A 26,505-nucleotide genomic window follows, 5' to 3' on the forward strand; every position below is an offset into this window, starting at 1 on the left:
CAAAAGCTTTTTAGTTTGATGTAGCCCCATTTGTGAATTTTTGCTTTTGGTATTAAATTCAAAAAACCATTGCCAAGACTAATGTCAAGGAGCTTCCCCCCTGTTTTCTTCTACTAGTTTTTTGGTTTCAGGTCTTCTGTTGAAGTCTTTAATTCATTTTGAGTCTTCTGTGTGTTGTGGGAGATAATGGTCCAAATTCTTTCTTTTTCTCATCCTGTCTTCTTCTTCTTCTTCTTTTTTTTGATTTCTAGCTTCACTCCAAGGTCATGAGAAAGATAGTTGAAATGATTTCAATCTTCTGAAATTTGTTAACCCTGGTTTTGTGAACTAAAATGTAATCTATCCTGGGGAATGTTCCATGTGCATTTGGGAAGAATGTGTATTTTTTGCTATTGGATAGAATGTTCTGTATGTGTCTGACTGTCCATTCAACCTAAAGCATGGTTGAAGTCCAGTGTTTTCTTATTGATTTTCATCTCAATGGCTTATCCATTGTTGAAAGTGGGGTCATGAAGTCTACTATTATTGTATTTTTATCTATTTTTCCCTTCAGATCTGTCAATACTTGCTTTACATATTTAGGTGCTCTAATGTTGGGTGCAAATATATTTATAATTGTTCCATTTTCATGTTGAATGGACCCTTTCACCATCCTATAATGGCCTTCTTTGTCTAGTGAGACAGTTTTTGACTGAAAGTCTGTTTTGTCTGATGTAAGGGTAACCATATTTGTTTTCTTCTGATTACCACTTTTGTGACATGTATTTTTTCATTTCTTCACTTTCAGATTATATACATCTTTACATCTAAACTGAGTCTCTTGTAGACTGTATAAATTTATAGTATACCCTATGATCTGTGAAGTTAAACTCTCCTCTCCCCATGTTCCTTTTTGCACCATTCTCTAGAATTTTATGAGAAAAGTACTCTAGATAAATTTTAATATTGTTTTGTCCATTTTTAAGTACCTGACTTGGAATTTTTTACTTTTATTTTACATAAAATTTATATATTAACTTTGGTTAATTTATATATTAACTTTGTATAACAAATACAAAAACTTGTATTTTTGTTATATTAACTGTCTCTTTTGGAACATAGTATATCTTTTCATTGGCCCAAATCTTTAACACAGTTTTACAGTATTATTTAGATAGGTGTTTTACTTATCCCTAGTTTTTCAATGTTTTCCTTTATAATTTTCATGCCATTTCCCTTTATTTTCATTTCTAATTGGTGTTGTTAAGGAAAAAAGTAGAGCGATTAATTTTGTATATTTATCTTGTATCCAAACAGCTGCTCAAGTCACTTAATTCTAGCATTTCTATAAACCTTTAAGCTTCCTAGTTATAAAATCCAGTGAAAAATAATAACATACTAAAAATAATTTGATATTTTCTCCAAATATCATACTGATTATTTTTTTCTTATTGCCTTTGTTAACCTTCAACAATATCGGGGGGCGCCTGGCTGGCTCAGTCGTTAAGCGTCTGCCTTCTGCTCAGGTCATGATCCCAGGGTCCTGGGATCCAGCCCCGCATCAGGCTCCCTGCTTGGCGGGAAGCCTGCTTCTCCCTCTCCCACTCCCCCTGCTTGTGTTCCCTCTCTCGCTGTGTCTCTCTCTGTCAAATAAATAAAATCTTTAAAAAAACCCCACACAATATCGGTAATATTGGTAGAAGTTGTAGGTAGGGAAACCAATTTGAACAGAAATACCTTTTAGCATTTTAGGAGTTAGGTTCCTATTTTTAGGTCAATAACTTCATTGTCTTTAAGTGGGCTACTCTCATATTGTACTTCAAGGTTTTATTGGATAAGCCACTTATGAATTTTGTCCAATGAGGATTTTTGTATCTATTGATATCCTATGGCAGTCTTCTTTCTTTCTTTCTTTCTTTCTTTTTTTTTTAAAGATTTTATTTATTTATTTGACAGAGACACAGCGAGAGAGGGAACACAAGCAGGGGGAGTGGGAGATGGAGAAGCAGGCTTCCCACTGAGCAGGGAGCCTGATGTGGGGCTCGATCCCAGGACCCTGGGATCATGACCTGAGCCAAAGGCAGACGCTTAATGACTGAGCCACCCAGGCACTCTGGCAGTCTTCTTTCTTTCTTTCTTTTTTTTAAAGATTTTATTCATTCATTTGAGACACAGAGACACAGAGAGAGAGAGAGCATGAGCAGTGGGAGAGGCAGAGGGAGAGGAAGAAGCAGACTCCCCGCTGAGCCAGGAGCCCGATGTGGGACTCGATCCCAGGACCCCAGGATCACGACCTGAGCTGAAGGCAGAGCTTAACCATCTGAGCCACCCAGGCGCTCTGGCAGTCTTCTTTCTTGATGTAATTCTTATGTTGGAAGATTTTTGATATCCTGATTTCATTTGGTCATGATGCATGCTTTTGATACCCTGCTCCTTTTTTCAATAAAATTTTATTGTATAAACATTTAACTTATAAACATGCTAGATGTTTTAAGTGAGATTTATGTACATTATAAAAATCTTTATCAGTTTGCACAGATAAGTAATATTGACTTTATAGAATCAATTATGGAATTTTCTTTTTCTATACCTTGAATTAATTTAAATCATTTGAGTTATCTATTTGTTAATGATTAGCTAACTATGTGAAGCTATCTGTGCTGTATTACTGTTATCATTATTAGGATTGATGATAAGTATTCATTTGTCAAGTTGAGATTGATTTAAATTTTCGAGGTATCCTTGGTCAATTTTTTTAGTTCTATTTCATCAGAAATTGTACTTTATACAGATATAACAATACAGAAAGTTACCCATCCTCTCTATATTTTTAAACTTACTTTTAGAGTTTTACCAAGTGTAATAAAAAATAATAAGTATTTTCCCTATATATGGTTTATGACACCTTTCTCATTTGGGACCTTGTGTGTTTTTTCACTATTCCATGTTAATCAAATTTATGATTACTATGATGGTTATTTAAAATGTATTTTATTTTTATTTATATATATATTTTTTAATTTAAAATTTACTTAGTTAACATAAAGTGTAATACTGGTTTCTGGAATAGAATTCAGTGATTCAGCATTTATATACAATACCCAATGTTCATCACAACAAGTGCCCTCCTTAATGCCCATCACCCGTCTAGCCCATATCCCAGCCACCTCCCTCTATCAACCCTCAGTTTGTTCTCTATGGTTAAAAGACTCTTACGGTTTATTTCTGTCTTTCCTTCCCCCTGGCCCCATCCCATACGTTCATCTGTTTTCCTTCTCACATTCCATATATGAGTAAGACCATGTGGTATTTGTCTTTCTCTGACTGACTTCTTTCGCTTAGCATAGTATACTCTAGTTCCATCCATGTCATTGTGAATGGCAAGATTTCATCCTTTTTGATGGCTGAGTAATATTCCAGTGTGTGTGTGTGTGTGTGTGTGCGCGCGCGCGTGTGTGTGTGTGTACCACATATTCTTTATCATGGTGGTTTTTAAAATGGCTTTTTATTTTAAATTATGTATTATATAATGCCCCTCTTTATTCTGATGAGTATTCTTAAGTTTGTTTATTTTTATTTATTTTTATTTTTTGTGCTGTTAAGTTAAATTCTACCTTTTCTGATATTAATATTGCCACCTCAGATTTATTTTTATTTGCATTTGCTGAAATTTTGCTTTTTATTTTTAATCTTTATTACACTTGCTAAGACTTGTTTTTATAAACAATACATTTTACATGCAGTCTTCAATTCCTATTTAATGGAATTGAGCTCATTCATATAAGTATTTTAGTTGCTTCATTAAACTTTATGCTTTAGATCTACTTTTTAATTATTGATTGTTTCACTTTGTTTTTTTCTTTTATTTCCTTAGTTTTTTTTTCCTGGTTTGATTCTTTATTCTTTCCTTAGAATTTTCTGGTTAATTAAGAAGTTCTATTTTCTACTCTCCTACTCCATTAATGGTTATTACCATCCCTGTAACACTTAAAAACAAATTTCTCAACCATTATGTGGAAGAAAGAGGACCCCCATGCCCCCAGTCCAATTGCTTTGTCCCCCTGCTGCATCTCTTCATGGGAGGAGAGGTTTTCAGATGCTTTACTTCCTCCCTCTTCCTCAATAGGTAAGACCATTAGAATGTTTCATTTGCCTTCTCTCTCCGCCACCCCCCCCCATTCTTATGCTTTGTAGAGGCCATTCAGTTCTTCAGTTTCAGATTATGACATGTTTTCTCTTTTCAGACTGGCTTCTCTATGTCAGTAATCTATATTGAACACTTGTGATGAATGTGTGCTGGTGTGGATGGTGGTTGCTGATTCCAATCACACACCCATACATTTTTTAAGTTCTGCCAGGGCTTAGTTGTACACTTTGGATATGTCAGAGGAGACAGCATGTGCAGTTCCATTGTTCAACATCAGTTGCAATGGAAACATGTTGGCTGGTATTGGGCCTGAAAGCCTGAGGAGCCTGACAATCCCTGGCACAAAGTTTCTCAGCTTGTGGTCCACATCGAGTGGTACAGAAAGATGAAGAACAGTAAACACTGAAAAATGTCCATTCAATTAAGCAATTGGAACAATGTTGTTTCTAGGAGATTCATTTAGTGGAATGATAGGGATTCTGTGTGAGGAATGCAGGAAGGCGTGACAGTGCAGCTGGCTGCCACTGGAGGCACTGTTGAGCTGCAGTTGAACAGACACAGGAAGGCATGAAAGTGCAGCTTGCTGCCACAGGAGACAGTGTGAGCTCCAGTTGGAAAGATGCAGGAAGTTGTGACAGTTGTGCAGCTTGCAGCCACTGGAGGTAGTGGTGAGCTGCAGTGTGAGAGATGCAAGAAGACATGCCAGTATATCTTGCTGCCACAGGAGGAAGTGGTGAGCTGCAGTGCACCACAGAACAGGAAGCCATGACAGTGCAGCTTGCCGCCACTGGAGGCAGGGGTGAGCTACAGTGGGAGAGACTTGGAAGACGTGCCAGTGCCACTTGCATCCATAGGAGGCAGTGGTGAGCTGCACTCAGCCACTGGAATTGCCAGTGGAGCTTGCTGCCACTGGAGGCAGTGATGTGCTTCAGTGAGCTATAGAACAGGAAGCCGTGACAGTGCAGCTTGCCGCCACTGGAGGCAGGGGTGAGCTACAGTGGGAGAGACTTGGAAGACGTGCCAGTGCCACTTGCGTCCATAGGAGGCAGTGGTGAGCTGCACTCAGCCACTGGAATTGCCAGTGGAGCTTGCTGCCACTGGAGACAGTGGTGTGCTGCAGTGAGCCATAGAACAGGAAGCCATGACAGTGCAGCTTGCCGCTACTGGAGGCAGTGCTGAGTTGCAGTGAACCATATAACAGGAAGCCATTACAGTGCTGCTTGCCACCACTGGAGGCACTGTTAAAGTGTAATGCATGAGGAGCTGGAAAACGTGATAGTACAGCTTGCTGCCTTTGGATGAAGTGGTGAGCTGCAGTGCGAGAGATGCTGGAAGCCGTGCCAGTGCTGCTTGCTGCCACTGGAGGCAGTGTTGAGCTTCAGTATCCACGGAACAGGGAGCTGTGACAGAGCAGATTGCTGCCACTGGAGGCAGTGTTGAGCTGCAGTGCGAGAGACTCTGGAAATCATGTCACTGCAGCCTGTTGCCACTGGAGGCAGTGGGAGCTCCAGTGGCCATATAACAGGAAGCCGTGACAGTGTAGCTTGCTTCCAGGGCAGGCAGTGGTGGATGCAGTGAGAGAGATGCTGGAAGACCTGCCTGTGCTGCTTTTTGCCACTGGGGCAGTGGTGTGCTGCAGTGAACCATAGACCAGGAAGCCATGACAGTGCATTTTGTCACCACTAGAAGCACTGTTGAGCTGCAGGGTGAGAGATGCTGGAAGATGTGGCAGTGCAGCTTGTTGCCACTGGAGGCATGGTGAGCTGCAGTGAGCCCAAACAGGAAACCCAGCCTATGCCCCTTCCTGCCACTGGAGGCAGTGGTGAGCAGCAATTTGGTGAGAGGCAGGAAGTTGTGACCATGCCGCCTGCCGCCACAGGATGCGGTGGTGAGCTGCAGTTGGCTGTAAACAGAGCATCCTAGCTGGTGCAGACAAGCCTGGTTGCTCCACGTTTTTGTTCTCTAGCATTTCTATGGATAGGCCTTTGTATTAACTAATTTTACTATGAGCCTCTTTTGAAGCTTATTCTGGTATTTCACCTAATAATTCTAGACCAATATTTCGAGTTATTCTGTAAAAGGGATAATGTAGTGAATATTTGTGTGATAGCTATGTGCCAAAATGTGTTCTGTGCTTTATAAACATTATATTATTTACTTCTCATTAGAACTCTATGAAGTTACTATTGTAATCTCATTTTAAAATGAAGAAACCGAAGTTAACACATGGACGAATTTGTGTACTTAAAACTTGGCAAATTTGGAATTTGAAGACAGTTTTGTCAGATTATCAAGACTGGGTGTGTTAATCATGGACTGGTTCTCTAACCTCTATAGCTGATTCTCATTTTTGTGGTAATTATATTCTCTCTATAAAGTTGCTGTGAACACTGAACTGGCTAATTCTGAATTACCCTCTTGCTCTAGGTGAAATTCAGGGCTGGGTTTCTGCTCACATTTTTATCAACTGCTCAATATATAACTTTGTTTTCAGTGTTCATGGCGTAAAGACAGCTTATTTAATAGGTATGGCTTATGAACATTGAACTTGTAGCCAACAGCAGCACTATACCTCATGGCTGAACAAAGCTTCTCTGACACCTGTACTTTTTCTGTGGGGCACATCACAGCCTTCTTGCACTAAGGAACATCAGGCAGCTCTTCTGCACTGTACTTGGGGCCATTTTAAACTGTGAAATCACCAACACCCCCACCCCAAAATTGCAAAGTATGTGGCATTACAATATACCATGTAAAGGACTTCTGTTTATAGTATGGGAACTGAAAAAGAGGGAGATCTTCATCTTGTTCAACACCCCTGAGAACATGCCCATCACAGATTCAGATGTGCACACCTGACTGGGAAGGTGCTCTTGGTGCTGATCTGGGGGACGCAAATACATATGAGAGAGCAGGCATTTCACAAATACTGAGTCCACAAGTGATGAGGATCGACTATTCTGATCTCTCCTGTGGTGTTTTATTTCCATTTGATACTGTTTAATACATTTTCGCAAGGCCAGGGGTTATGAATAAAATGACAATTTTTTATTCATTCATTCATGTCTTCATGTATTTCTATTATGCTTTCACTAATCTTTCATGAAACAGCTAATGTGCATGGGAAACAAAGGCGAACAACATATATTACCTGCCCTGGCCACTATTTACTTCCAGCTGTAGTCTAGTAAAGAAGAAAGCTAAATGCAAGAATGTGTAAATCCTTAAATAGAAACCACAAAGACTATGATTTATCTTGATAAATCTTGCTGGATAGGATACCATCTCTTTTGTAGGAAAATGAATTGCTAATCCTCAAGAAGCCTTGGAAGATATGGGGTAAGACAATATTTTGAGTTAGGTTCAAGAGACACTGTTGTTAAAGGCTCCTTGGATGCAAGTTGTGTAAGGTGCCCCAGATGGGCTTGGGAGCTAATACTCAGGTAATGATACGGCCCTCTGGCTTGTGAAGTATCCTAGCAACACGGGGGCCTATGGGAATGTGTGCTTCTCTTACAAGTGGAATTAATGATACAAAGTGGGGTGTATATGTGACCAAAACAACAAGGATATAGATGGTCATCAGGCTTGAGCTTGACATTAGTCCCCCTGAACTGTCCCTTAGTCAATTCTGAGAGTTGGCAAGGTGTGTTCAAGAATGGGTTTCTCTGGTCCTTCCTGCCCAGTGTCCTCCTTGTGCCTTCATGATCCTGCTCTGTGACAGTGCCAACTGCCTCCCTCTGCTTAGCCATTGTTTGCATGGTTGGCATCTCTTTCCCTACCCTGGCTGTGAGGAAGGTGACTGCTGGCCCCTGTAATTGCTTTTTGTAAGCAAGGTAACAGGCCATTCCAGAATCCTCCTTTGTGCAGCTTAGATCAAGTTGTAGCTTATAGGAGAATCTGCTGTAGCCTTAATTTAATGGGAGATAAAGATGATGCAGATAACTATTTGCTCTCATACTGTCCCCCATGTACCTGAGTGTCTTTGTCCTTGGTAATTTGCCTGGCCAGGTAATTTGCCTGGTATACCCATCTCATCTGGGACTGCTCGTGACTTTTTCACACCTCCCAGTCTAGGCCAAACTGACCTCAGCACACCAAGGGAGGTAGAAATATATTTTTCCTGCTAATATCACACCATATTTTGGAGGCCTCATTTTCTGGCCCAAGATTAATCTCTTTCCAGGATGATTAGCAGCACAACATCTACTACCCACAAACGATCTTTGCTTTCACCATGGAATTTTATTCTGGACCTGTGGACTCAACAAGACAATAAAATCTATTTTGACAAAAATGTTTGTCAACTATCTCTCAAAGTTAAGAAGATTCACACTTTCAATGGTAAACTTGACTCCTCTCTGAAGTGGTGTGTTCCCATCAGTTTTATGTCTGGAGCAGCCTTGCTGCAAGTCAGGGTCATGAAGTGAGTGTCAACAATCTTGAACTTCCTTTGGTTTGGATTATGTCCAAGTTGTTCTGTTCAAGATGATTAGTGTCCCTTATATCAACCACAAAAACAGCTGTGAGAAAAAACAGCATATGTGAAATTGATGGGAGAGTACAAAATATCCAAGACATGTGTTCCTCACCACAGACTTTGACAATGAGACTCCTCATAGGTGTGTTGTGCGGGGGTAAGGTGGAGTCCACCCTCCAGGTTCTCAGGTGTGGAGAACTCTCCTAGGTGCTGAAATTTTAACATGTGGTGGCTTGCATGTCCTTAATTTCAATTCTCTGCTATTCCGAAATACACCCATTTTAGCTGCTAAAAATAACTTTTTAAGGTTAACAACATTCATACTACATCTTGGGTATGTACTACTTACAAAGCAGTAGATGTGCTGGGCAGACGTCCCACTCAGAGGATATTGAAAGGCCATATAACCGTTTATGTTATGGACAGAGAACAATTTCCCAACTTAGGTTCAACTGCTTGCCGCTTGAAAATTAATACTCAGAGACAAGTGATGGTGGGAAAGGAAAGCCAGCAACTTGGGAAGATGGTGAACTAATATCTCAGAGACCATCTTTCCTGTCCAGGTGAGACCAGGGGCTATAAAGGAGAGGGCATGGAGAAAGGGAGGGGGATACATGTGGGAGGAGCAGGTGCCTAGCCCATGACTCATATGTGGACATGACCCTGAACAGACTTGCTGGACTCTGTGGCAGCTGTTTTTGAATGCGGTCAGGCCTTATCTTTGGGAAAGTCTGGTCCTTCACTCCTAAAAGGCCAGTGGTCTGCAAATCTCAAGGAAAGTAGACTATTTCTGCTACAGACTTAGGTCAGCAAGCAAGAAGCACATAAGCTTGAAACCAGTTAACTCTTAAGACATGTTGGATTGCTGTGACATTTGGACATTGTAGTGAAATGCCAGCTTCCCTCCACTAAAAGAAGGCCCAGTTCTGGCAACCTCTGACCATCTACATAAAACACTCCACTGAAGGGTTGTCTCTATAGAAATACAGTTGACTCTTGAACAACACGGATCCACTTACATGCAGACTTTTTTTTTTATAAATACGGTCCAGTACTGTAAATGTGTTTTCTCTTCCTTTTCTTAACATTTTTCTTTCTTTTAGCTTACTTTATTGTAAGAAACTGTGTATAATACACATAACATACAGAATATGTGCTAATAAACTGTTTATGTTACTGGTAAAGCTTTTGGTCAGCAGTAGGCTATTCGTAGTTAAGTTTCTGGGGAGTCAAATTTATACGTGGGTTTTCAGCTGCATGGGAGTTGGTGCTCCATGATGATCCAAGGGTCAGCTGTATTGTCTGGCATGGTGATTGAGCTTAGAGGCAGCATGATAGGGAGTGAGTTCAGAGTAGGGTTCTGGGAGGACCACTTTTAGTGGTGGTAGAGGGATATTTCAGAGAACTCTGGGGAATTTTGTGATGAGTTTGGTGGAAGAGACTGGGGATTGGGAATGAGCTGCTGGGGGAGAGCATCAGTCCCTGTGTGGATTTGATTCTTGGTTTCTGCTCCATTTCTGGTCAAGTCAACAGCTCAGGAAACTCCTCTGGAAAGAGACAAGTGTCTCAGGAGGCTGGTCTTTCTTGTGCATTTAGGGCTGCTCTCCAGAAAATCTGTAATTGGCTCTCAGGGGCTTGCCTCTCCCCTCTGGGCAATTGTCAGCTTCCCTGTGATAAAGGAAGGACCTACAAGGAAAGATCACAGGAGTCTGGGTGCTGGCAGAGGAGACACAGAGTGGAGGAGAGAATGGGTCTAGGGTGCTGAGAGTGACTGGTGAGCTGTTGCTAATCAGTGCCCTGCATGACGTCAGCTTGAACTCACAGAGGGAGAGCAATGAAGGCAGGAAATGTCAATATTCTGAAGCCCTCAGCCCACCTTAGCACATATTCTCCTACTCACGGTTTTCCTTTAGGATTGCTATTTCAGGTGAGTTTCCTATTTTTGTATAATTCTTTGCAGCTTAGTTCACAGATCCTTTTAGAAATCTAAAGAATTGGTCTTTGCAGAGTTTTCTCCTCTAATCAGTAACACATTTCCTTTAACTCAGAGAGTCAAAAGTCTCTTTTTCAAAAGTTTTTAAGGAAATTCTACAGTGTTCCTCCAGAATCCTATTGTTGCCACTTCTATCACTGGGACCTTAAGATGATGGTTTTCAGTCTCCCCTCTGTACCCTGCTCATTTCCTTGTCTCCTGGAGGTGGACCGTAGATCTTCATGAAGCAGCCTCAGTTGGAGTAGGACACCTTCACACCAATTTCCTTCATGATGGAGATTTATCCTCTTTCTCATGGGATAACAGATCTGGGATATGCCTAATGTCATGTTTTCTTTAAAAAAATTTAGTATATTTTCTACTTTATTACAGAGTAAATGCCAAAGAAGACTAAAGAGAGTTAAATTAAGAATTCAAACTAAATGAAAATTTATTTATTGTTTTCTGTTTATAAAAATAACATGTTTACCAGATATTACAAGATATATGGGAATAAATTTTCTTCATTTTCCAAAGAAAAATTAAAATTCAGTTTGTATTTCCATCAATGGTGATATTTTTAACTGAGGACCCCCTGCTATGACTTTTATCTGTACAAGGTTGAGCCTGTGATTGGGTGTTTTTCAAAAAATGGATATTTTGCACTATTTTCACTTTCCTCCCTGTTAGAATGGGGTCTTCAAGCACAAAATTCAGCTCCTTCCCTACTTGATGGCCCCTCTCTGTTTCTGGGGCATAGTGGCCTCTCCTCCAGTGACTCTACACACCCCCCATACCTCTTTGCTTTCCTTCACTCCCTTCACTCCTTGAAAAACAGGTCTGGGATGCAGTGGCCTGAAAGGCGAGGGTTATCTTACAATATAAAACTAGTTTTCACAAGAATGAACTTTAAAAAAAACTCCTAAGAACAATCTGATTTGGGAGATAGAATACAACCATATTTCCAGAAGCTCTGCTAGTGGATTCTGAGACCATACACACAGTAATTGAAATTAGATATTCCACTGGGGATGGAAACTGAGGTTGACTAGCTCATGTATAGGTGGATGACACCACCTTGGCCTTTGAAAATGGCTTAATACCCCAAGCTCCCCTAACATTTGTATTTCACCCTTTGTTTCCATTCTCATCTCTTGTTTTTCTGACCATATCCCTGGATAGGTTGGCATTGTTTAGCATTTATTCAGTGGCATAATGAAGGTCAGTGGTGTTGGGGACATTGTAATGTGTTTGTTCTCCTCATATTGTGTATGTGTATGGGGGGGGGCTGGGTTTTGCCAAGACTGAGGTCTTAATGGTGCCCTAGAGATTGCCACCCAGGGACATATGCCTCTGACTGCTGATGCTCTTGTACTTGGAGGTCAATGGGACTTCATTTCCTTTGGTTCACCTGACTTGCTTTCATCCTCACTCTGCATTCCCTGAAATCCATTTCCTGAAATCCTGGTTCCTCTCCAGGATAGTTGGAGTTAGGGAAATAAAACATTGCTCCCTTCATGAAAAAAGTCATGAGATGGGTTTCAATAGGCACACATGAATTTCACAACAAAATCATTAACCTTATGTTTGTCCTCATCTTGCTGTTTTCCACTCCACCTCTTTCTGGTTTCAGCCAGCTGAATGCTGCCACAAGAAAGAAGGATTCCACTTCATTTATGACCTGGAGAGTGAATAAGTGGAATCTATAGGTATGAAAATCTTGGTCCACTATAGGGATAAATGGCTGTGTCAGTATGATCCACTTTTGGCACTGATTCCTGGGGTGATGGTGAGTTATTTATGACTGAAGGTTCTGGACTGGTTTGCATTCCTTCCTCTCCTGGGAGAGCAATGGTGTAGAAAGGACCCACCCCTCAGATTGGGTTTGGGTTGCATAAATGATCTAGGGGCTACAGGAGGTCCTCAAAGGAAAGCCAAATTCATACCACAAGGAAGAACACTGAGGTATAGAATATGAAATAGGACAGTAACAAAACTTCTGGGATTTCTAGGTCCATGGAGTGCAGAAGCCCCACTTCACATGGGCTTTAATTGTGGTACAGGTGGTTTTAAACATCAGTGTTTATTGAGCCTTCATCTTTGTTTAGAACTTTCCTGAGTGTGGTGGATATAAATTGTAATCTCTGTGATAGAGGAACTAGCAGTCTTTCCCAGGAAGAGAAAGTGCAAACAACAGAATAATGAATGATCACTTCAAGGCAGTGCACCTGCTCCCCAGGTTCCAGCTGTGTGGAATCTTCCTTCTTCCATTCTGGTTACCTTGGGCCCAGCTTCCTCAATACCATCCAAGTGCAGGTGGACCCCATCTTCCCAGTTTCTAAAAGCCTCAGGTGTGCCCTGGTGCCTATAGGATAGAGCTCCAGTTCCTCCTTGTGACAGGACAGGACCCCTGTGCTCTGGTCCTGGACCACCTCTCCATCCTTACCTTCCATGTTCTTTGCCTCAATCCTAATGCTTCTCCAGAAGTGAAATTCTTTTAATTGTCCTTGGCTACTTTCCCCCTGACTCCCCCTTCCCCTCTTCATATTCTATGTGGTTTCTGGCCTCAGTTTCTACTGCTCATTTTCCTTTTACCTGAAATGTCCTCACCTCCATATCTTCTGTTCTCCACAGCCATCACATCAGTCCAGGGTCACTTCCTCCCAGGAGTGTTTCTTTCTTTCTTTTTTTTTTTTTTAAATATTTTATTTATTTGTTTGACAGAGAGACAGCAAGAGGGAACACAAGCAGGGGGAGTGGGAGAGGGAGAAGCAGGCTTCCCGCTGAGCAGAGAGCCCGATGTGGGGCTCGATCCTAGGACCCTGGGATCATGACCTGAGCCGAAGGCAGACGCTTAACGACTGAGCCAACCAGGCACCCCACCCCCCAGGACTGTTTCTTACAGGTTAGATTCATGAGCTCTCTTTTAGTGTATTGCAATTATTTGTTGATGTGTCCATTTTCTACATAAGATTGTAAGCTCCATGAGCATATGGACCGGTTTCATTTGACCTAGAATACTCAGCACCTGGCATAATATCTTCTCTACACTATATACTTAGTGCATGATTGCTCAAGAAGTAAAGGGCTCTACTGGTCAAGGAGGTTTTATGGAGAAGATGAAATGTAAACTGGACCTTCGAATATTTCATAGTCAGAGCAGGCAGGGGAATGGGACTCTGGAATATATGAAAAAGGCAGATGTGGCCTTGGGCATGAAGTACAAAATAGCGTGAAGTGAAGTCTCCCACCCACCTTTGGCTCTCAGCCATCCAGGTCCACCTCTTAGGCAACTGATGTTTTAGCCTCTCTGTATTAAAGAGAACTTATATTTTATGTGATAATAAACAGAATATATGCTTATCAATCCTGCAGCCTAAAAAATAACATTGTTAGGATTTGGTATGCCTGTGTGTGTGTGTGTGTGTGTGTGTATGTATAAATGAATATAAGGGGTTTGTTTCTGTATCTTTCCATTATGCTCCCAATCATTTGATGTACTCTTAATGTTTTCAATATAAAACCCCACACATCACTTTGGATAGCATAGGAGATTTTCCTTGTAGGTACACAGACCCATTTTTAGATCTTCAAAATTCAGTGACATATCTTTGCTTTCATGGATGCCTCCCCTGCTTAGAATGCTCTGCCCACTCTCCTGCCTGTTGCCTGGCCAGCTCTTCCCTGTCCTGCAAAACTGAGCCTACAAACTACCTTCCCTGACCAGATTCTCACACCTCCTCTACTCCTCTGCATTTGGTCTCTGTTCCCACAGCACCTATACTTCCCAGCACTATCACTGATCACATTTCCACTATAAAATCTGGAATGACTTGATGAAACAAGAATTTAAAGAAGATTGTCTTGCTAAGGGAGAGGGAAAATTGGGGACTAGCAGGCCACACAGAGATAACTGTGCTGAGATGGTCATGAAGGGGCTTTGAAGTGAGTGGTGTATAAGGAGGAGGGAATGTGTGAGGGACGTCACTGACTGGGGGTGGGGAACGGGAGAGGAAATTCAGATGAAAATGACTATGATATGGTAAGCTCAGTATCAAAGCAGAATTTTGTACCACTCACTTGCTTGGTTGTGGTTGGGAAGGATAGAGGAATTTGTGTTTGATCATGCTGATTTTGAGCTGTGTCTAGCTGTGTGTCTAGCAGGCATTTGGAGGGTGTTGTTCAGGAGGAAGGCTGTGTGGGTGGTTCTACAGATTAGGATGGTGGATTCACTGTGTCACAGAAACACTGAGTTGAATTAATAGGGTGGAGGGCTCTGAAGACTGCACTGGTGTTTGGATAAACTCTCTGGAGCCATGGAGAACATGCACAATTAAGGACAGCTCCAGGAACAGGAGTTGGACAAGGAGTAAGCCACTACAAAGAGGGAGAGGTGAGGACGTGCAAGGGACTTTTGTTCTGGAGACTCACTCTCATCATTTTCCTTTTAGCCCTAGTTTTCTCGGAGTTGGTGTAGGAGAAGAGATGCACCAGAATATCTCCCTTAATCTCTGCCAGAGAGCAGCTTGGATCATCCCCATGGAAATGGTTGCTCTAGAAAACCAAACTATCACAGAATTTGTCCTCCTTGGTTTCCATGACATAGCTGAGCTGCATCTCCTTTTCTTTATTGTGTTCACTGTCATCTACGTCTCCACTGTTGTGGGGAATATGCTAATCATTGTGGTGGTGGTTAGCTCACAGAGTCTCCACACACCCATGTATTTCTTCCTGGTTAACCTGTCTTTCCTGGAGATCCTCTACACCTCCACAGTGGTGCCAAAAATGCTGCAGGGCTTCTTGCAGGAGGCAGCCATCTCTGTGGCCGGATGCCTGCTCCAGTTCTTTATCTTTGGCTCTCTAGCCACGGCTGAATGCTTCATGCTGGCCGTCATGGCCTATGATCGCTACCTGGCGATTTGTTATCCACTCCGCTACCCTGTCCTGATGGGGCCCAGAGGGTGTTTGGGGCTGGTGCTCATTGCTTGGCTGTCTGGCTTTATGGTAGATGGACTGGTTGTGGCCCTAATGGGTCAACTGAGGTTCTGTGGCCCCAGCCACATTGACCACTTTTACTGTGACTTCATGCCTTTGATGGGCCTGGCCTGCTCGGATCCCAGCATCATCCAGATGACAACATTCATTCTTTCTGTGGTCTGCCTCACTGCCCCCTTTGGACTGATTCTGACATCCTATGCCCGGATCATGGTAGTTGTGCTAAGGGTCCCTGCGGGGAACCAGAGGCGAAAGGCTTTCTCCACCTGCTCCTCCCACCTGGCAGTTGTGTCCACCTTCTATGGAACTCTCATGGTTTTGTACATTGCACCCTCTGCCATCCACTCCCAGCTCCGCTCCAAGGTCTTTGCCCTGCTCTACACTGTGGTCACCCCTCTTCTCAATCCTGTGATCTACACCCTGAGGAATAAGGAGGTTCATCATGCATTGCGAAGCCTTCTGTATATTAAGCACACCGAAACACCTGATTGAAGGAGAATGGTGGTGAATATTTTATTTGGACTTTGGATGTCTCCATTGGGGTGTCTTTCAGGACTTGTTGGGGAGGAAGAACTTTGTTCTATTTTGACTTTTCCCTTTGTAAAACATTCTATAGTTACTCTAAAAATGATCAACAATTTTCAAGCTAACTTAAAATTTACTTTTATCTTTTATTATTCTTTTTAAAATAGTCTATGTATATTTAATAGAAAAAATAGATACACAAAAGTAGCAACAGAAAGCTGACCTGGAAATATTGGCTACTAGTATTATGTGTGGATTGTGAAACTTTGTAATCTGGTTTTCTACTGGACACTGTGTCTTAAACATTATTCTATTTCAATAAGTATGTACTTATATACTCTTTTGGGTTTTTTAGAATGGCTAAACATGATTTGTTTAAATAATGTACAATTGTGGGATCTTTTTAGTTGTATGCAATTCTTTCACCATATGAATATAGTTTGCATCCAGATTTTACTTCAATAAATCTTTAGAACTTCAATTGCCTGGTCTAAGGCTCTACAATATTTTTTAAAACTTAAAGATGAATGCATTTTCTTTCTTTCTTTTTTTTTTTTTAAAAGATTTTATTTATTTGACAGAGAGAGACACAGCGAGAGAAGGAACACAAGCAGGGGGAGTGGGAGAGGGAGAAGCAGACTTCCTGCCGAGCAGGGAGCCCAATGCGGGGCTCAATCCCAGGATTCTGGGATCATGACCTGAGCCAAAGGCAGACGCTTAACGACTGAGCCACCCAGGCACCCCTATTTATTTCTTTTTAATTTCTTTTATTGTGGACAATTTCAAACATATGAAATTGGAGAGAAAATTATAGCAACCCCATGTAGCAATTATATAGCTTCAGTCTCTGCATTTGCCAACCCTGTTTCAAAGACTTATACCTCCTTTTTTTATGCAAAATTTTAGAGCAGATTCAGATGTGTACATTGTGTAAGGACATATTCCACATGCAAATATTTACTGTGCTCTATGATTGGTAAAGACATTTTTAATTAAGTTTTAATTTTAATACCAGTATAGTTAACATACAGTGTAATATTAATTTTAGGTGTACAATATAGTGATTCATCATTTCTGTAGGTCACCCTGTACTCATTACGATGAAGTGCACTCCTTAATCCCCACCACCTAGTCCACCCATTCCCCCTCCCACCTCCGCTCTGGTGAATATCAGTTTGTTCTCTATAGTTAAGAGTCTGTTCCATGGGCACTTGGATGGCTCAGTTGGTTAAGCATCTGCCTTTGGCTCAGGTCATGATGCCAGAGTCTGGGGATGGAGCACTGTGTTGGGCTCCCTGCTCAGCTGGGAGTCTGCTTCTTCCTCTCTTTCTGCTCCTCTCCCCTCTAGTGCTCTCTCTCTTGCTCTCTCTCTCTCTCTCAAATAAATAAAATCTTTTAAAAAGAGTCTGTTTCTTGGTTTGTTTCTCTCTCTTTCCCCCCTTGGCTCACTTCTTTTGTTTCTTAAACTCCACATATGAGTGAAATCATATGGTATTTGTCTTTCTCTGACTTATTTCACTTAGCATGATACCCTCTAGTTCCATCCATGTATTGCAAATGGCAAGATTTAATTCTTTTTGATGGTTAAGTAATATTCCATTGTATATATGCACTACATATTCTTTATCCATTCATCTGTTGATGGACAATTAGGCTGTTTCCATTTTGGCTATTGTAGATAATGCTGCTATAAACATCAGGATGCATGTATTCTTTGAATTAGTGTTTTTGTATTTATTAGGTAAACACCCAGTAGTGTGATTACTGGATCATAGGGTAGCTCTATTTTTACCTTTTTGAGGAACCTCCATACTGTTTTTCAGATTGGCTGTACCAGTTTGCATTCCTCAAACAGTGTAAGAGGGCTTCCCTTTTACTGCATCCTTACCAACATCTGTTGTTTCCTGAGTTATTAAATTTAGCAATTCTGACCAGTGTGAGGTTATGATATCTCATTGTGGTTTTGATTATGAGTGATGTTGAGCATCTTTTCATCTGTCTGTTAGCCATCTGTATGTCTTTTATGGAGAAATATCTATCCATGTCTTCTGCCCATTTCTTAACTGAACTTTTTGTTTTCTGTGTGTTGAGTTTGATAAGTTCTGTATTGATTTTGGATACTAGCCCTTTATCAGATATATCATTTGCAAATATATTCTCCCATTTTGTAGGTTGTCTTTTAGTTTTGTTGATTTTTTTCCTTTGCTGTGCAGAACCTTTTTATCTTGATGTAGTCTCAACAGTTTATTTTTGCTATTATGTGCTTTGGCTCAGGAGACATATTTAGACAAATGTTGGTACAGCTGATGTCAGAGAAATTATTACCTGTGCTTTTGTCTAGGATTTTTATGGTTTCCTGTCTCATATTTAGGTACTTAATCCATTTTGAGTTTATTTTTTGTGTATGGTGTAAGAGAATGGTCCACTTTCATTCTTCTGCATGTTGCTGTCCAGTTTTCCCAACACCATTTGTTGAAGAGACTGTATTTTTTTTCCATTGGATATTCTTTCCTGCTTTGTTAAAGATTAGTTGACCATAGAGTTGTGGGTTTATTTCTGGGTTCCCTATTCTGTTCCATGGATCCATGTGTCTGTTTTTGTGCCAGTACCATACTGTTTTGATGACTACAGCTTTGTAATATAACTTGATTTTTAAAAATATTTTAATTTTTTTAACTTAAATTCAATTAACCAAGGTGTAGTACATCATTGTTTTTGATATAATGTTCAATGATTCATTAGTTGAGTATAGGGTAACTGGGTGATGGGCATTAAAGAGGGCACACGATATGATGAGCACTGGGTGATATTCTCAACTACTGTAATATAACTTGAAATCTGGAATTGTATTGCTTCCAGGCTTGCTAGTCTTTTTCAAGGTTGCCTTGGCTGTTTGGGGTCCTTTGTGTTGTGTACACATTTTAAAATTATTTGTTCTAGTTCTGTGAAAAATGCTGGTGGTTTCTTTAAAGATTTTATTTATTTATTTGACAGAGAGACAGACAATGGGAGAGGGAATACAGGCAGTGGGAGAGGGAGAGGGAGAAGCAGGCTTCCCGCCAAGTAGGGAGCCTGATGCGGGGCTCGATCCCAGGACCCTGGGATCATGACCTGAGCCGAAGGCAGACGCTTAATGACTGAGCCACCCAGGCACCCCAAGAGTTCCTTTTTCTTTACATCCTCACCAACACCTATTGTTTCCTGTGTTGTTAATTTTAGCCATTCTGACAGGTGTAAGGTGATAGCTCATTGTAGTTTTGGCTTGTATTTCCCTGATGAGGAGTAGTGTTGACCATCTTTTCATGTGTCTGTTGGCCCTCTCTGTGTCTTCTTTGGAGAAATGTCTGTTCATGTTTTCTGGCCATTTTTAAATTGGATTATTTGGCTTTTTTGGGTGTTGAGTTGTGTAAGTTCTTTATATATTTTGGATACTAACCCTTTATTGGATATATCTGCAAATACCTTCTCCCATTTCAGAGGTTGCGTTTTAGTTTTGTTGATTATTGCCTTCACCATGTAAAAGCTTTTTATTTTCATGAAGTCCTAATAGTTTATTTTTGCTATTATTTCTCTTGCCTCAGGAGACATATCTAGTAAGAAATTGATACAGCTGATCTCAGAGAAATTACAGTCTGTGCTCTCTTCTAGGATTTTTATGGTTACCTGCCTCACATTTAGGTGTTTAATCCATTTTGAATTTATTTTTATGTAGAGTGCAAGAAAGTGGTCCAATTTCATTCTTCTGCCTGTGGCTGTCCAGTTTTTCCAACACCATTTGTTGAAAAGCCTGTCTTTTTCCCATTGGATATTATTTCCTGCTTTGTCAAAGATTAATTGGCCATATAATTATAGGTTTATTTCAGGGTTTTCTCTTCTGTTCTATTGATCTGTGTGTCTGTTTTTGTGCCAGTATCATACTGTTTTGATCACTACAGCTTTGTAATATAACTTGAAGTCCAGAATTGTGATGCCTCTAGCTTTGCTTTTCTTTTTCAATATTTCTTTGGCTATTCAGGGTCTTTTGTGGTTCCATACAAATTCTTAGGATTGTTCTAATTCTGTAAAAAATGCTATTGATATTTTGATAAGGATTGCATTAAGTATGTAGATTTCTTTGGGTATTATAGACATTTTAGCAATATTTGTTCTTCCAATCTATGAGCATGGAATGTCTTTCCATTTTGTTGTCCCTTCCTCAGTTTCTTTCATCAGTGTTTTATAGTTTTCAGAATACAGGTCTTTCACCTCCTTGATTGTTTATTCCTACATACTTTACTATTTTTGGTGACATTGTAAGTGGTATGATTTTCTTAATTTCTCTTTCTGCTGCTTCATTATTAGTATATAGACATGCAACAGATTTCTGTACATTGATTTTGCATCCTGAGACTTTACTGAATTCATTTACCAGTTGTAGTGGATTTTTTGTGGGATCTTTAGGGTTTTCTATATAGAGTAGCATATTATCTGAAAATGGTGAAAGTTTTCCTTCTTCCTTACTGATTTGGATGCCTTTTATTTCTTTTTGTTGTCTGACTACTGTGGCCAGGACTTCCAGTACTTTGTTGAATAAAAGTGTTGAGAGTGGACATCCTTATCTTGGTCCTGACCATAGGGGAAAAGCTCTCAGTTTTTCCTCATTGAGTATGATGTTCACTGTGGATTTTTCATAGAACCACCCTTACATTCTGGGGTGAAATTCCACTTGATCATAGTGAATGATTTCTTTTTTAAATGTATTGTTAGATTTGGTTTGCTAGTATTTTTTTTTCACTGCAACAAAACAATTTATTTTAAGGTACTCATTTCTTTCTCTTTTTAAATTATGTTTAGTTAGCCACTAACTAGTGTTCAATGATTCATTAGTTACATATAACACCAGTGCAAGGAGGGCACGTGTTGTGATGTGCACTGGGTTTGATAGTATTTTGCTTAGGATTTTTGCATCTATGTTTAACCTCCATGCATTTGTGTTCTTTCCAGAGTTTTTCTTGTGATTGATTTCTAGTTTCATAGTGTTGTATTCAGAAAAGATGCATGGTATGACTTTGATCTGTTTGAATTTGTTGAGACTTATCTTGTGGCCTAAGAGGTGATCTGTTCTAGAGAATGTTCATTCCATGTGCACTTGGTAAGAATATGTATTCTGCTGTATTAAAATGGAATGTTCTGAATATATCTGTTAGATCCATCTGGTCCAGTGTATCATTCAAAGCCACTGTTTCCTTATTGATTTTCTGTTTAGATGATCTGTCCACTGATCTAAGTGGGGTCTTAAAGTCCCCTACTATTACTATTATTATGAAGAAGAGATCCTGCAATGTCCTGCAGTGCAGTGTTTCCTGTTTTCCAGGACCTGGTCTTCCAGGGAGTGTCTCTGGTGTGAGTTGAATTTTTCTGTTGTGTTCTTGCCTCTTTTCCCTTTAATTCAGTTGTCTACAGTGGCTCTCTTTAACTGTTTTGGGCAGCATTTTGTCCCTGGCAGGTGAGTGTTGCATTTTAAGAAGATATACACTGGTGTGCTTGCTAACTGAGACCTGGAGCAGCTGCTGCCAGGATGGCCAACCTAAGTGTATCTGCTAAGGGCATGTGGGTGGAGCCTGCAGTTTTAACAAGGTGGGCCTCAGGCTTTGGGGTGGAAAATTCTTTTGAATAGAAATATGAAGTCAGCCAAACTGAAAGAGCACCTCAGATCTGTTTATTCTAAAAATGCATCAAAACAAGGTTTGGTCTTTATGTTTTTCATGTGAAAAGAAATCATCTTGAAAAAGTTGGGGGCATTCAGAGACTAGGATTTGCTGCTTCCCAGAAAACCTTTAAAGTCAGTTTCAAATTGCCAGACAAATGAAAACTGATGGAGAAGGTTTAGTGAAGGCAGGTGCCCTGGAAATGGGGCGGGTGTTTTATGGAAGAGCACTTACTGAAATACATCCTAAAAGGTCACATTTTCCAAGAATTCTTAGAATGGTTGGAGACTCAGCATATGACTCTAGACAGAATGAAACGTGTAGCATAGGCTGTACCCATGTACAGGTTGAACCAAAAGTAATTGTTAATATTCAACTATCTTTTGACCTCAGAACCAGTAATTTCTTATTATTTAACATAAACCTTTAAGGATCATTTAATGTGCACCCTTGAGCTCTCTCTCTCACCCTAAAGTTCTTTACCTTCCAGCTTGCAGATGTGAAAATTCCCAGTTCTATCTACCTGATCTGGACACAAAATTTTGGGTCAGTGCTCTGTGTTACACCATCAGATCTTAGAAAGTGAGGAGGGAGTGTGTTTCCCTTTGCACAAATTCTAACAGCAAGACAGAGGCATTTCATGGATATCCATGTTCTGTGTATCTGAGGCAGAGTAGATGAGATCTTGCCCAATGAAGGATTAAAAAGGAAACATATTTTACAGTGAAAGAGTGAATTTTATCTGGAATTCCCAGTTGGAGATTTGGGGATGCATTAAGTTTTTCAAAGGCAGAACAACTCTTATTGATATATACTTAACCTTAACTGAACAAACACAGGAGCAAGCCTCAGAGAAAACTCAAGCATGCAGAGTTATAGTTAACATTTAGATGGATAAAGATGATAGTATTGTCACTATTGGGACATGAATTTAACCTAGATTTCCAACTTTTGAAGGTTTATTTCTTTGGAGTGCCTCTAAAAATGGAAATGTTAAAAATATTATAAATAAATGAGGTTAATAAAATAAATAATAAAATAAACCTAAATAAAAAATGAGGTTAATACACTATACATTAAATCACATGGGATATTCTTTGGTATATGTCAGAAAGATGGAGGGTTGGCAGTCTCAACGTTCATCTCCTCCCCCCAAAAAGAACAGAAATAATGAATAAAAAAGTACATACCAACCAAAATAACTCTGGCAAAGCTCTGTAAAATACTTTACTAGATTGTTATTACAACAAACGGTGCATCTATATCTAAGATTCAATAGTGCTGATGGATCACCCTTTCAAGACTTCTCACAATGACTTCTTCACAGCAGATGTTCAATAGATGCTGTAGACTTGGCTTATATTTTGTTGAAAGGTAATGAGGGAAATGATGGTGGTGGAGAGTAAAGGGTGGTGGTGGTGCTGGACAGGCATGAGAAGTGACTAGTGAAGCTACTGTCAAATCCTTGTTTCAAAATTCCTGGTCACAAGTGTGGATCTTTACAAATGCACAATTCAAATAGCAAGACGCACAAGTCATAATTCTGCATTTTATTTTTTTAATTCAGGAGACATAATTCTGCCCTTCCCATCTTACCCTGAGCTAGGGTTATACACTATCAATAACAATGAAAGGCACTTCAGAAAGGGGTTCTTGTATTTCTTCTCAGAAACCAATTCTTTTTTTAAAAAGATTTTATTATTTATTTATTTATTTGAGAGAGAGCACCCTTGGGAGCAGGGGAAAGAGCAGAAGGAGAAGGAGAATTTCAAGCAGATTCCCCACTGAGCACAGAGCTGGACGTGGGGCTCAATCTCATGATCCTGAGATCATGACCTGAACTGAAATCAAGAGTCAGATGCTTAACTGACTGAGCGACCCAGGTGCCCCTCAGAAACCAATTCTTATATGTAAATTTTCTCTATATCCATATATCCTATTCCATCTTAACTTAATATTCCCAGGCCAGTCAAATTTCAGCATTTGCTCTGGTCCTTAGGAATCCTATTACATGTCCTCCAATGAAGCACTGAATGAACTTCATGTTGAATCTTACCTACTACTGATGCCCTGGATTATTGTTACCCTGACTGGTTCCTGACTCCTTAGTGGACTTTTGACCTCTGTTGCTCACCTTCACAACATCCAATGGCTGGATTTCCTCTGATACCTTGTTGTCCAGAGCCATACAGTATCCAGCTAAAGGATGGACATTCAGGGAAAGAAAAAAGCCTATATTCACCAGATCCTGGGGACTTGGAAAGACTGCTTGGAGAGCCAGAAGAGGTGTGAACTCAGATTGTCCATGCAATATTCCTTCATTTCAAAATAACTTCTGAACCCATGCTGTGACAAGTCATTAGGTTAGATATGGAAAGAAAAGTTTGACTTCTAGATGATCCAGGAAGGAAGTCCAGGCTGAGAATTGGTCATATGCAGCTGCTGAACAGAAAACCCAGCCTGAGAATGTCAGGATTACTCTTCCCAAGCTAGAGCTCTTCTTAATCCATGTAGCTTGAGTTGTTGTTCTAAACAGAATTATTTGTCAGGCATGTGATCAGACTCCACAAAGCATAATGTGTAATCACATGATCACAGGGGAGGCACAAAGAGATGTAATATGTGTTCTCTGCTTTAACACAGTGCATGGTATGTAGAGAGAGACCAGAGGACATGTCATAGTGACTGAACTAGAGTGCATTCTCTTATCACATGATGCAATAATCTCTTCTCTGCCACACCTATGACTCTCTGTCAGAAGGAAGGAGCCATTCATTGAGCAATTCATAGATCACTTTATTTTTGTAGAACAAAAGTCATGAATAAAACTTATATGGGATATGCAACCGATAAATTGTTGAACACTACATCTGAGACCAATGATGTTTTATATGTTGGCTATTTGAAATAAAAAAACATGGGATAGATCATGTGCTATGTAGAATAGAAAATCTTGAAATATAAAGCCAAAAATAGGTAAAAAGTTAAGGAGGTAAGGAATATCCCGTGGGAATAAAAAGTATAAGAAATCTGGAATGTTGCTTTATTCTGAAGGAAAATAGGCTTATTGGTTAGCCCAGTGATGGGTATTAAGGAGGGCACGTATTGCATGGAGCACTGGGTGTTATACGCAAACAATGAATCATGGATCACCACATCAAAAACTAATGATGTACTGTATGGTGACTAACATAACATAATAAAAAAATAAATAGAAAGGAAAATAGGCTTTCATACAAGGAGCATCACTAGAGACAAAGAAGAACTTTCTGTGAGGATAATAGGTCAGCATCATGGCAAGACCAAAGTAATGAATGGATAAGAACCTAATTACAGGAGAGGGGGGAAAGATAGCGGAGGAGTAGGGGACCCTATTTCAACTGGTCCCCGGGATTGAGCTGCATATCCACCAGACCACTCTGAGCACCCACAAAACCAGCCTGAGATGTAAGAAGATCTGGATCTCTACAACAGAATATCGCAGGCGGTTGGTTTTGAGGTATGAAGTGGGGAGCTGTGATTCCGCGGCAGATATTGGAGGATAAATGGCAGCAGGAGGGCCTGGATGTGGGGATCCTACACAGCCAGTGAGCGACAGCCTCGTGCACTGCGACAGGCACAGACTCACAGACCAGTAGTGGTGGGGAAAGGACTCTAGGGCAGCCCCGGGGGTGGAACCCAGAGCAGCAGGGTCGCACGCAGCTGAACTGCAGCCCTCAGATGGAAACCCAGATCGGTGAGGTTGCACCTGCGAACTGCAGCCTCTGGGGCAGAAACCTGGAGCAGGGGGTTGCGCCAGCAAACTGCAGCCCCCAGATGGAAACCTGGAGCGGCAGGGTCGAGCCTGTGAACTGCAGCCCCCAGGGCGGAATCCTAGAGTGGCGGGGTCGCGCGCATGTGACTGCAGTCCCCAGGATGGAAACCCGGAGCGGCAGAGTCGTGTGTGCACAAATTGGGAGCGGCTGCCAGTTTTAGAAGCACAAAGGGCAGAGACGGGCCCCGACCTGAAGGCAGGACTGGGAGCGCTGCGGAGGGGTGCACAACCCAGGACACTGCAGTTTATAGCAGCACAGACAGAAACAGAGATAATGTGGCCTGGAGAGCTCACTGAAGAACAGACAGTGATCTCTCTGCTCTGAGGCAGAGGGTTGGAAATGGTCTCTTCTGCTCTGACTCGCGGAAGAAATGCGGAAAGCCACGAGGGAAAGGTGCCAGAGAACGAAAGCCCCAAAGACTGATTCCCACTGAGCCCATCCCCCACCACAGGGGTGCAGGGCAACTCCGCCCAAACAGGGTTGCCTGAGTAACAGCACGGCAGGCCCCTCCCACAGAAGACAGGCTGGGAAAACAAGAGGCCAGCAACCCTAAGGTCCCAAGAAAACAGGTGCATCTTGCTTGGGTTCTGGTCAATAATTTGGACTCTATACATTCCCTCAAACACCCATCAACAGAATGACTAGGAGGAGGAGCCCCCAAAACAGAAAAGACTCAGAGATTATGACTTATGCTGCAGATTTACAAATGGATGCAGATATAACCAAGATGTCGGAGATGGAATTCAGGCTAGCAATTGTGAAGACAATGGCTAGAATGGAGAAATCAATTCATGGCAACATAGAGTCTCTAAGGACAGAAATAAAAGGTGAATTGGCAGAACTTAAAAATGCTATCAATGAGATCCAATCCAATCTAGATAATCTAACAGCTAGGGTAACTGAGG

At 40.9% G+C, this 26,505-nt stretch overlaps 2 protein-coding genes across 6 annotated transcripts in view; both read left to right on the plus strand.

The window, feature by feature from the left end:
• LOC123847802 (olfactory receptor 5V1) overlaps positions 1–26,505 on the plus strand; it is a 215,581-nt gene that overhangs the window by 73,678 nt on the left and 115,398 nt on the right. Inside the window, exon 3 of one of the 5 annotated variants that reach the window (XR_010409765.1) lies at positions 2,129–2,869. The exons of 2 other annotated variants lie outside the window; for them this stretch is intronic. The gene's annotated coding sequence lies outside the window, so the exon portion shown is untranslated. Of the gene's footprint in view, positions 1–2,128; positions 2,870–26,505 lie in introns of those variants that run through there. 2 more of the 5 variants (XR_010409763.1, XR_010409766.1) reach the window with 2 other exon arrangements.
• LOC123847345 (olfactory receptor 11A1) lies at positions 14,291–16,229 on the plus strand. The gene has a single exon (XM_045879261.2). It carries the CDS (start codon positions 15,064–15,066, stop codon positions 16,063–16,065), a length of 1,002 nt encoding a protein of 333 aa, XP_045735217.2. The 5' UTR covers positions 14,291–15,063; the 3' UTR covers positions 16,066–16,229.

Source organism: Mirounga angustirostris, unplaced genomic scaffold, assembly GCF_029215605.1.
Source record: "Mirounga angustirostris isolate CCGP_5_RB_7025 unplaced genomic scaffold, mMirAng1.0.hap1 SCAF_2, whole genome shotgun sequence".
Classification (NCBI taxonomy): domain Eukaryota; kingdom Metazoa; phylum Chordata; class Mammalia; order Carnivora; family Phocidae; genus Mirounga; species Mirounga angustirostris.